The 12,590-nt window shown below is 59.0% G+C and overlaps 1 protein-coding gene across 1 annotated transcript in view; it reads left to right on the top strand.

The window, feature by feature from the left end:
• Nucleotides 1-2,577: 2,577 nt before the first annotated feature.
• Nucleotides 2,578-12,590, top strand: part of EXPH5 (exophilin 5) — a 173,332-nt gene continuing 163,319 nt past the window's right edge. The window contains exon 1 of the mRNA XM_082244877.1: nt 2,578-2,770. Coding sequence (XP_082101003.1) covers nt 2,649-2,770 — 122 coding nt within the window. The 5' untranslated portion in view covers nt 2,578-2,648. The remainder of the gene's footprint in view (nt 2,771-12,590) is intronic.

Raw genomic sequence — 12,590 nt, 5'->3', positions numbered from 1 at the left:
ATGATAATAATTGGAAGAATAGAGTGTGATCGGTACAGTGATGATAATAATTGGTAGAATGGAGTGTGATCGGTGCAGTGATGATAATAATTGGTAGAATGGAGTGTGATCGGTGCAGTGATGATAATAATTGGTAGAATAGAGTGTGATCGGTACAGTGATGATAATAATTGGTAGAATGGAATGTGATCGGTACAGTGATGATAATAATTGGTAGAATGGAGTGTGATCGGTACAGTGATGATAATAATTGGTAGAATGGAATGTGATCGGTACAGTGATGATAATAATTGGTAGAATGGAGTGTGATCGGTACAGTGATGATAATAATTGGTAGAATGGAATGTGATCGGTACAGTGATGATAATAATTGGTAGAATGGAGTGTGATCGGTACAGTGATGATAATAATTGGTAGAATGGAATGTGATCGGTACAGTGATGATAATAATTGGTAGAATGGAGTGTGATCGGTGCAGTGATGATAATAATTGGTAGAATGGAGTGTGATCGGTGCAGTGATGATAATAATTGGTAGAATGGAGTGTGATCGGTGCAGTGATGATAATAATTGGTAGAATGGAGTGTGATCGGTGCAGTGATGATAATAATTGGTAGAATGGAGTGTGATCGGTGCAGTGATGATAATAATTGGTAGAATGGAGTGTGATCGGTGCAGTGATGATAATAATTGGTAGAATGGAGTGTGATCGGTGCAGTGATGATAATAATTGGTAGAATAGAGTGTGATCGGTGCAGTGATGATAATAATTGGTAGAATGGAGTGTGATCGGTGCAGTGATGATAATAATTGGATGAATGGAGTGTGATCGGTGCAGTGATGATAATAATTGGTAGAATGGAGTGTGATCGGTGCAGTGATGATAATAATTGGTAGAATGGTGGAGTGTGATCGGTGCAGTGATGATAATAATTGGTAGAATGGAGTGTGATCGGTGCAGTGATGATAATAATTGGTAGAATGGAGTGTGATCGGTGCAGTGATGATAATAATTGGTAGAATGGAATGTGATCGGTGCAGTGATGATAATAATTGGTAGAATGGAGTGTGATCGGTGCAGTGATGAGAATAATTGGTAGAATGGAGTGTGATCGGTGCAGTGATGATAATAATTGGATGAATGGAGTGTGATCGGTGCAGTGATGATAATAATTGGTAGAGTAGAGTGTGATCGGTACAGTGATGATAATAATTGGTAGAATGGAATGTGATCGGTGCAGTGATGATAATAATTGGTAGAATGGAGTGTGATCGGTGCAGTGATGATAATAATTGGTAGAATGGAATGTGATCGGTGCAGTGATGATAATAATTGGTAGAATGGAGTGTGATCGGTGCAGTGATGATAATAATTGGTAGAATGGAGTGTGATCGGTGCAGTGATGATAATAATTGGTAGAATGGAATGTGATCGGTGCAGTGATGATAATAATTGGTAGAATGGAGTGTGATCGGTGCAGTGATGATAATAATTGGATGAATGGAGTGTGATCGGTGCAGTGATGATAATAATTGGTAGAATGGAGTGTGATCGGTGCAGTGATGATAATAATTGGATGAATGGAGTGTGATCGGTGCAGTGATGATAATAATTGGTAGAATGGAGTGTGATCGGTGCAGTGATGATAATAATTGGTAGAATGGTGGAGTGTGATCGGTGCAGTGATGATAATAATTGGTAGAATGGAGTGTGATCGGTGCAGTGATGATAATAATTGGTAGAATGGAGTGTGATCGGTGCAGTGATGATAATAATTGGTAGAATAGAGTGTGATCGGTGCAGTGATGATAATAATTGGTAGAATGGAGTGTAATCGGTGCAGTGATGATAATAATTGGTAGAATAGAGTGTAATCGGTGCAGTGATGATAATAATTGGATGAATGGAGTGTGATCGGTGCAGTGATGATAATAATTGGTAGAATGGAGTGTGATCGGTGCAGTGATGATAATAATTGGTAGAATGGAGTGTGATCGGTGCAGTGATGATAATAATTGGTAGAATAGAGTGTGATCGGTGCAGTGATGATAATAATTGGTAGAATGGTGGAGTGTGATCGGTGCAGTGATGATAATAATTGGTAGAATGGAGTGTGATCGGTGCAGTGATGATAATAATTGGTAGAATGGAGTGTGATCGGTGCAGTGATGATAATAATTGGTAGAATGGAGTGTGATCGGTGCAGTGATGATAATAATTGGTAGAATGGAGTGTGATCGGTGCAGTGATGATAATAATTGGATGAATGGAGAGTGATCGGTGCAGTGATGAGTCATGTAGCAGTGCCTGTAGATCACACATGGTGTACAGGCAGGGAGAGGTGTGGACTGTCCATGCACAGGGCGCCTTCACTTTCTCGTCTCCTGTCACCTGCCTGCCTGACCGATCGCCTCCAACACCTTCCACTCACACAGAAGACCACGCCTCCGATGCTCATTGGTGGTCCTCCCACCTCGGTGCTCTGAGCTCAGCAGGGATTGGCCGCGGTTGCTGTCAGTGTGAGGGCGTGTCCTGGCTGCAGGTGCAGAGTTGTAGGGAGCCGTGTCCCTAGGAGTAGGCTGTCATCGGAGGATTGTACCGGGGGAATGACAGGGAGATCGGCAGAACACTGAGCCCAGCAACAGACATGACCGGCCCGGCTGCAGAGTGCCTGGACCTCAGCTTCCTACAGGAGGAAGAAGCCAGCAAGATCCTGCAGGTGCTGGAGAGGGACGAGAAGCTGAGGAGGACGGACAGGGACAGGCTCAGGTGAGCGGTGATGGGGGGGACAGGTGAGCGGTGATTGGGGGACAGACTCAGGTGAGCGGGGATGGGGGGGGACAGGGACAGGTGAGCGGTGATGGGGGGACAGGGACAGACTCAGGTGAGCGGTGATGGGGGGAAAGGGACAGGTGAGCGGTGATTGGGGGACAGGGACAGGTGAGCGGTGATGGGGGGACAGGTGAGCAGTGATGGGGGAGAACGGGATAGACTCAGGTAAGCGGTGATGGGGGGACAGGGACAGGTGAGCGGTGATTGGGGGACAGGGACAGGTGAGCGGTGATGGGGGGACAGGGACAGGTGAGCGGTGATGGGGGACAAGTGAGCGGTGATGGGGGGACAGGGACAGGTGAGCGGTGATGGGGGACAGACTCAGGTGAGCGGGGATGGGGGGGGACAGGGACAGGTGAGCGGTGATGGGGGGACAGGGACAGACTCAGGTGAGCGGTGATGGGGGGAAAGGGACAGGTGAGCGGTGATTGGGGGACAGGGACAGGTGAGCGGTGATGGGGGGACAGGTGAGCAGTGATGGGGGAGAACGGGATAGACTCAGGTAAGCGGTGATGGGGGGACAGGGACAGGTGAGCGGTGATTGGGGGACAGGGACAGGTGAGCGGTGATGGGGGGACAGGGACAGGTGAGCGGTGATGGGGGACAGGTGAGCGGTGATGGGGGGACAGGGACAGGTGAGCGGTGATGGGGGACAGGTGAGCGGTGATGGGGGACAGGGACAGGTGAGCGGTGATGGGGGACAGGGACAGACTCAGGTGAGCGGTAATTGGGGGACGGGGACAGACACAGGTGAGCGGTGATGGGGGGACGGGGACAGACACAGGTGAGCGGTTATGGGGGGACGGGGACAGACACAGGTGAGCGGTGATGGGGGGACGGGGACAGACTCAGGTAAGCGGTGATGGGGGGACAGGGACAGACTCAGGTGAGCGGTGATGGGGGGGACAGGGACAGACTCAGGTGAGCGGTAATGGGGGACAGGGACAGACTCAGGTGAGCGGTGATGGGGGGACAGGGACAGACTCAGGTGAGCGGTGATGGGGGGAAAGGTGAGCGGTGATTGGGGGACAGGTGAGCGGTGATGGGGGGACAGGTGAGCAGTGATGGGGGAGAACGGGATAGACTCAGGTAAGCGGTGATTGGGGGACAGGTGAGCGGTGATTGGGGGACAGGGACAGGTGAGTGGTGATGGGGGACAGGTGAGCGGTGATGGGGGACAGGGACAGGTGAGTGGTGATGGGGGGACAGGGACAGACTCAGGTGAGCAGTGATGAGGGGACAGGGACAGACTCAGGTGAGCGGTAATTGGGGGATGGGGACAGACACAGGTGAGCGGTGATGGGGGGACGGGGACAGACACAGGTGAGCGGTGATGGGGGGACGGGGACAGACACAGGTGAGCGGTGATGGGGGGACGGGGACAGACTCAGGTGAGCGGTGATGGGGGGACGGGGACAGACTCAGGTGAGCGGTGATGGGGGGACAGGGACAGGGGAGCGGTGATGGTGGGACAGGTGAGCGGTGATTGGGGGACAGACTCAGGTGAGCGGTGATGGGGGACAGTGGAGCAGTGATGGGTGGACAGGGACAGGTGAGCGGTGATTGGGGGACAGACTCAGGTGAGCGGTGATGGGGGGACAGGGACAGACTCAGGTAAGCGGTGATGGGGGGACAGGGACAGACTCAAGTGAGCGGTGATGGGGGGACAGGGACAGACTCAGGTGAGCGGTGAAGGGGGGACAGGGACAGACTAAGATGAGTGGTGATGGGGGGACAGGGACAGACTCAGGTGAGCGGGGATGGGGGGGACAGGGACAGGTGAGAGGGATGGGGGGACAGGGACAGGTGAGCGGGGATGGGGGGACAGGTGAGTGATGATGGGGGGACAGTAACAGACTCAGGTGAGCGGTGATGGGGGGACAAGGACAGGTGAGCGGTGGTGGGGGGACAGCTGAGTGGTGATGGGGGGGACAGATGAGCGGTGATGGGGGGACAGGGACCGGTGAGTGGTGATGGGGGGACAGGTAAGCGGTGATGGGGGACAGGGAAAGACTCAGGTGAGCGGTTATTGAGGGGGGGACAGGGACAGACTCAGGTGAGTGGTGACGGGGGGGGACAGACTCAGGTGAGCAGTGATGAGGGGACAGGGACAGACTCATCTGAGCGGTAATTGGGGGACGGAGACAGATTCAGGTGAGCGGTGATGGGGGGACGGGGACAGACACAGGTGAGCGGTGATGGGGGGACGGGGACAGACTCAGGTGAGCGGTGATGGGGGGACAGGGGAGCGGTGATGGGGGGACAGGTGAGCGGTGATTGGGGGGGACAGACTCAGGTGAGCGGTGATGGGGGGACAGGGACAGACTCAGGTGAGCGGTGATGGGGGGGGGGCACAGACTCAGGTGAGTGGCAATGGGGGGGCGGGGACAGACTCAGGTGAGCGGTAATGGGGGGACGGGGACAAACTCAGGTGAGCAGTGATGGGGGATGGGGACAGACACAGGTGAGCGGTGATGGGGGGACAAGTGAGCGAAGATTGGGGGACAGAATCAAGTGAGCGGTGATGGGGGGGACAGATTCAGGTGAGCGGTGATGGGGGGACAGGGACAGACTCAGGTGAGCGGTGATGGGGGGGACAGATTCAGGTGAGCGGTGATGGGGGGACAGGGACAGACTCAGGTGAGCGGTGATGGGGGGACAGGAACAGACTCAGGTGAGCGGTGATGGGGGGACAGGAACAGACTCAGGTGAGCGGTGATGGGGGGAAAGGGACAGGTGAGCGGTGATTGGGGGACAGGGACAGGTGAGCGGTGATGGGGGGACAGGTGAGCAGTGATGGGGGAGAACGGGATAGACTCAGGTAAGCGGTGATGGGGGGACAGGGACAGGTGAGTGGTGATTGGGGGACAGGGACAGGTGAGCGGTGATGGGGAGACAGGGAGAGGTGAGTGGTGATGGGGGACAGGTGAGCGGTGATGGGGGACAGGGACAGGTGAGTGGTGATGGGGGGACAGGGACAGACTCAGGTGAGCAGTGATGAGGGGACAGGGACAGACTCAGGTGAGCGGTAATTGGGGGACGGGGACAGACACAGGTGAGCGGTGATGGGGGGACGGGGACAGACACAGGTGAGCGGTGATGGGGGGACGGGGACAGACACAGGTGAGCGATGATGGGGGGACGGGGACAGACTCAGGTGAGCGGTGATGGGGGGACAGGGACAGACTCAGGTGAGCGGTGATGGGGGGACAGGGACAGACTCAGGTGAGCGGTGATGGGGGGACAGGGACAGACTCAGGTGAGCGGTGATGGGGGGAAAGGTGAGCGGTGATTGGGGGACAGGTGAGCGGTGATGGGGGGACAGGTGAGCAGTGATGGGGGAGAACGGGATAGACTCAGGTAAGCGGTGATTGGGGGACAGGTGAGCGGTGATGGGGGGACAGGGACAGGTGAGTGGTGATGGGGGACAGGTGAGCGGTGATGGGGGACAGGGACAGGTGAGTGGTGATGGGGGGATAGGGACAGACTCAGGTGAGCAGTGATGAGGGGACAGGGACAGACTCAGGTGAGCGGTAATTGGGGGATGGGGACAGACACAGGTGAGCGGTGATGGGGGGACGGGGACAGACACAGGTGAGCGGTGATGGGGGGACGGGGACAGACACAGGTGAGCGGTGATGGGGGGACGGGGACAGACTCAGGTGAGCGGTGATGGGGGGACGGGGACAGACTCAGGTGAGCGGTGATGGGGGGACAGGGACAGGGGAGCGGTGATGGTGGGACAGGTGAGCGGTGATTGGGGGACAGACTCAGGTGAGCGGTGATGGGGGACAGTGGAGCAGTGATGGGTGGACAGGGACAGGTGAGCGGTGATTGGGGGACAGACTCAGGTGAGCGGTGATGGGGGGGACAGGGACAGACTCAGGTAAGCGGTGATGGGGGGACAGGGACAGACTCAAGTGAGCGGTGATGGGGGGACAGGGACAGACTCAGGTGAGCGGTGAAGGGGGGACAGGGACAGACTCAGATGAGCGGTGATGGGGGGACAGGGACAGACTCAGGTGAGCGGGGATGGGGGGGACAGGGACAGGTGAGCGGGATGGGGGGGACAGGGACAGGTGAGCGGGGATGGGGGGACAGGGACAGGTGAGTGATGATGGGGGGACAGTAACAGACTCAGGTGAGCGGTGATGGGGGGACAGGGACAGGTGAGCGGTGGTGGGGGGACAGGTGAGTGGTGATGGGGGGGGGACAGATGAGCGGTGATGGGGGGACAGGGACCGGTGAGTGGTGATGGGGGGACAGGTAAGCGGTGATGGGGGACAGGGAAAGACTTAGGTGAGCGGTTATTGAGGGGGGGACAGGGACAGACTCAGGTGAGTGGTGACGGGGGGGGACAGACTCAGGTGAGCAGTGATGAGGGGACAGGGACAGACTCAGGTGAGCGGTAATTGGGGGACGGAGACAGATTCAGGTGAGCGGTGATGGGGGGACGGGGACAGACACAGGTGAGCGGTGATGGGGGGACGGGGACAGACTCAGGTGAGCGGTGATGGGGGGACAGGGGAGCGGTGATGGGGGGACAGGTGAGCGGTGATTGGGGGGGACAGACTCAGGTGAGCGGTGATGGGGGGACAGGGACAGACTTAGGTGAGCGGTGATGGGGGGGGGGCACAGACTCAGGTGAGCGGTAATGGGGGGGCGGGGAAAGACACAGGTGAGCGGTAATGGGGGGACGGGGACAGACTCAGGTGAGCAGTGATGGGGGGATGGGGACAGACACAGGTGAGCGGTGATGGGGGGACAAGTGAGCGAAGATTGGGGGACAGAATCAAGTGAGCGGTGATGGGGGGGACAGATTCAGGTGAGCGGTGATGGGGGGGACAGACTCAGGTGAGCGGTGATTGTGGGACAGACTCAGGTGAGCGGTGATTGGGGGGACAGGGACAGACTCAGGTGAGCGGTGATTGGGGGACAGGGACAGACTCAGGTGAGCGGTGATGGGGGGACAAGAACAGACTCAGGTGAGCGGTGATGGGGGGACAGGGACAGACTCAGGTGAGCGTTGATTGGGGGACAGGGACAGACTCAGGTGAGCGTTGATTGGGGGACAGGGACAGACTCAGGTGAGCGGTGATGGGGGGACAAGAACAGGCTCAGGTGAGCGGTGATGGGGGGGGCAGGGACAGACTCAGGTGAGCAGTGATGGGGGGACAGACTCAGGTGAGCGATGATGGGGGGACAGGGACAGACTCAGGTGAGCGCTGATGGGGGGACAGGTGAGCGGTGATTGGGGGGACAGACTCAGGTGAGCGGTGATGGGGGGGGACAGGGACAGACTCAGGTGAGCGGTGATGGGGGGGGCACAGACTCAGGTGAGCGGTAATGGGGGGACGGGGACAGACTCAGGTGAGCGGTGATGGGGGAATGGGGACAGACACAGGTGAGCGGTGATGGGGGGACATGGACAGTCTCAGGTGAGCGGTGATGGGGGGACAGGGACAGGGGAACAGTGATGGGGGAGCAGGGAAAGGGGAGCGGTGATGGGGGACAGAATCAGGTGAGCAGTGATGGGGGGGGGCAGACTCAGGTGAGCGGTGATTGGGGGACAGACTCAGGTGAGCGGTGATTGGGGGTACAGACTCAGGTGAGCGGTGATTGGGGGACAGGGACAGACTCAGGTGAGCGGTGATGGGGGGACAAGAACAGACTCAGGTGAGCGGTGATGGGGGGACAGGGGAGCAGTGATGGGGAGACAGGTGAGCGGTGATTGGGGGGACAGGGACAGACTCAGGTGAGCGGTGATGGGGGGGGGGGCACAGACTCAGGTGAGCGGTAATGGGGGGGACGGGGACAGACTCAGGTGAGCGGTAATGGGGGGACGGGGACAGACTCAGGTGAGCGGTGATGGGGGGATGGGGACAGACACAGGTGAGCGGTGATGGGGGGACATGGACAGACTCAGGTGAGCGGTGATGGGGGGACAGGGACAGGGGAGCGGTGATGGGGGGACAGGGAAAGGGGAGCGGTGATGGGGGACAAGTGAGCGGTGATTGGGGGACAGAATCAAGTGAGCGGTGATCGGGGGGACAGACTCAGGTGAGCGGTGATTGGGGGACAGACTCAGGTGAGCGGTGATTGGGGGGACAGGGACAGACTCGGGTGAGCGGTGATTGGGGGACAGGGACAGACTCAGGTGAGCGGTGATGGGGGGACAAGAACAGACTCAGGTGAGCGGTGATGGGGGGGACAAGAACAGACTCAGGTGAGCGGTGATGGGGGGACAAGAACAGACTCAGGTGAGCGGTGATGGGGGGACAGGGACAGACTCAGGTGAGCGGTGATGGGGGGGACAAGAACAGACTCAGGTGAGCGGTGATGGGGGGACAAGAACAGACTCAGGTGAGCGGTGATGGGGGGATGGGGACAGACACAGGTGAGCGGTGATGGGGGGACATGGACAGACTCAGGTGAGCGGTGATGGGGGGACAGGGACAGGGGAGCGGTGATGGGGGGACAGGGAAAGGGGAGCGGTGATGGGGGACAAGTGAGCGGTGATTGGGGGACAGAATCAAGTGAGCGGTGATCGGGGGGACAGACTCAGGTGAGCGGTGATTGGGGGACAGACTCAGGTGAGCGGTGATTGGGGGGACAGGGACAGACTCGGGTGAGCGGTGATTGGGGGACAGGGACAGACTCAGGTGAGCGGTGATGGGGGGACAAGAACAGACTCAGGTGAGCGGTGATGGGGGGGACAAGAACAGACTCAGGTGAGCGGTGATGGGGGGACAAGAACAGACTCAGGTGAGCGGTGATGGGGGGACAGGGACAGACTCAGGTGAGCGGTGATGGGGGGGACAAGAACAGACTCAGGTGAGCGGTGATGGGGGGACAAGAACAGACTCAGGTGAGCGGTGATGGGGGGGCAGGGACAGACTCAGGTGAGCAGTGATGGGGGGACAGACTCAGGTGAGCGATGATGGGGGGACAGGGACAGACTCAGGTGAGCGCTGATGGGGGGACAGGTGAGCGGTGATTGGGGGGACAGACTCAGGTGAGCGGTGATGGGGGGGACAGGGACAGACTCAGGTGAGCGGTGATGGGGGGGGGGCACAGACTCAGGTGAGCGGTAATGGGGGGGACGGGGACAGACTCAGGTGAGCGGTAATGGGGGGACGGGGACAGACTCAGGTGAGCGGTGATGGGGGGATGGGGACAGACACAGGTGAGCGGTGATGGGGGGACATGGACAGACTCAGGTGAGTGGTGATGGGGGGACAGGGATAGGGGAGCGGTGATGGGGGGACAGGGAAAGGGGAGCGGTGATGGGGGGACAGGGAAAGGGGAGCGGTGATGGGGGACAGAATCAGGTGAGCAGTGATGGGGGGGGGGACAGACTCAGGTGAGCGGTGATTGGGGGACAGACTCAGGTGAGCGGTGATTGGGGGGACAGACTCAGGTGAGCGGTGATTGGGGGACAGGGACAGACTCAGGTGAGCGGTGATGGGGGGACAAGAACAGACTCAGGTGAGCGGTGATGGGGGGACAGGGGAGCAGTGATGGGGGGACAGGTGAGCGGTGATTGGGGGGACAGGGACAGACTCAGGTGAGTGGTGATGGGGGGGACAAGAACAGACTCTGGTGAGCGGTGATGGGGGGACAAGAACAGACTCAGGTGAGCGCTGATGGGGGGACAGGTGAGCAGTGATTGGGGGGACAGACTCGGGTGAGCGGTGATGGGGGGGACAGGGACAGACTCAGGTGAGCGGTGATGGGGGGACAAGAACAGACTCAGGTGAGCGGTGATGGGGGGTCAGACTCAGGTGAGCGGTGATGGGGGGGACAGGGACAGACTCAGGTGAGCGGTGATGGGGGGGGCACAGACTCAGGTGAGCGGTAATGGGGGGGACGGGGACAGACTCAGGTGAGCGGGAATGGGGGGACGGGGACAGACTCAGGTGAGCGGTGATGGGGGGATGGGGACAGGGACAGGGGAGCGGTGATGGGGGGACAGGGAAAGGGGAGCGGTGATGGGGGACAAGTGAGCGGTGATTGGGGGACAGAATCAGGTGAGCAGTGATGGGGGGGGAAACAGACTCAGGTGAGGGGTGATTGGGGGGACAGACTCAGGTGAGCGGTGATTGGGGGGACAGACTCAGGTGAGCGGTGATTGGGGGGACAGACTCAGGTGAGCGGTGATTGGGGGACAGGGACAGACTCAGGTGAGCGGTGATGGGGGGACAAGAACAGACTCAGGTGAGCGGTGATGGGGGGACAGGGGAGCAGTGATGGGGGGACAGGTGAGCAGTGATTGGGGGGACAGACTCAGGTGAGCGGTGTTGGGGGGGACAGGGACAGACTCGGGTGAGCGGTGATGGGGGGGTGGGCACAGACTCAGGTGAGCGGTAATGGGGGACGGGGACAGACTCAGGTGAGCGGTGATGGGGGGATGGGGACAGACACAGGTGAGCAGTGATGGGGGGACATGGACAGACTCAGGTGAGCGGTGATGGGGGGACAGGGACAGGGGAGCGGTGATGGGGGGACAGGGAAAGGGGAGCGGTGATGGGGGACAAGTGAGCGGTGATTGGGGGACAGAATCAAGTGAGCGGTGATGGGGGGGACAGACTCAGGTGAGCGGTGATGGAGGGGACAGACTCAGGTGAGCGGTGATTGGGGGACAGACTCAGGTGAGCGGTGATTGGGGGGACAGGGACAGACTCAGGTGAGCGGTGATTGGGGGACAGGGACAGACTCAGGTGAGCGGTGATGGGGGGACAAGAACAGACTCAGGTGAGCGGTGATGGGGGGACAGGGACAGACTCAGGTGAGCGGTGATTGGGGGACAGGGACAGACTCAGGTGAGCGGTGATGGGGGACAAGAACAGACTCAGGTGAGCGGTGATGGGGGACAAGAACAGACTCAGGTGAGCAGTGATGGGGGGACAGACTCAGGTGAGCGGTGATGGGGGGACAGGGACAGACTCAGGTGAGCGGTGATGGGGGGACAGGTGAGCGGTGATTGGGGGGACAGACTCAGGTGAGCGGTGATGGGGGGGACAGGGACAGACTCAGGTGAGCGGTGATGGGGGGGGGACACAGACTCAGGTGAGCGGTAATGGGGGGGACGGGGACAGACTCAGGTGAGCGGTAATGGGGGGACGGGGACAGACTCAGGTGAGCGGTGATGGGGGGATGGGGACAGACACAGGTGAGCGGTGATGGGGGGACATGGACAGACTCAGGTGAGCGGTGATGGGGGGATGGGGACAGACACAGGTGAGCGGTGATGGGGGGACATGGACAGACTCAGGTGAGCGGTGATGGGGGGACAGGGACAGGGGAGCGGTGATGGGGGGACAGGGAAAGGGGAGCGGTGATGGGGGACAAGTGAGCGGTGATTGGGGGACAGAATCAGGTGAGCGGTGATGGGGGGGACAGACTCAGGTGAGCGGTGATTGGGGGACAGACTCAGGTGAGCGGTGATTGGGGGGGACAGGGACAGACTCAGGTGAGCGGTGATTGGGGGACAGGGACAGACTCAGGTGAGCGGTGATTGGGGGACAGGGACAGACTCAGGTGAGCGGTAATGGGGGGACGGGGACAGACTCAGGTGAGCGGTGATGGGGGGATGGGGACAGACACAGGTGAGCGGTGATGGGGGGACATGGACAGACTCAGGTGAGCGGTGATGGGGGGATGGGGACAGACACAGGTGAGCGGTGATGGGGGGACATGGACAGACTCAGGTGAGCGGTGATGGGGGGACAGGGACAGGGGAGCGGTGATGGGGGGA

This window comes from Pelophylax lessonae (genome assembly GCF_965119305.1).
Source record: "Pelophylax lessonae genome assembly, chromosome: 2".
NCBI classification, from domain to species: domain Eukaryota; kingdom Metazoa; phylum Chordata; class Amphibia; order Anura; family Ranidae; genus Pelophylax; species Pelophylax lessonae.
This window is presented reverse-complemented; position numbering and strand designations above follow the sequence as displayed.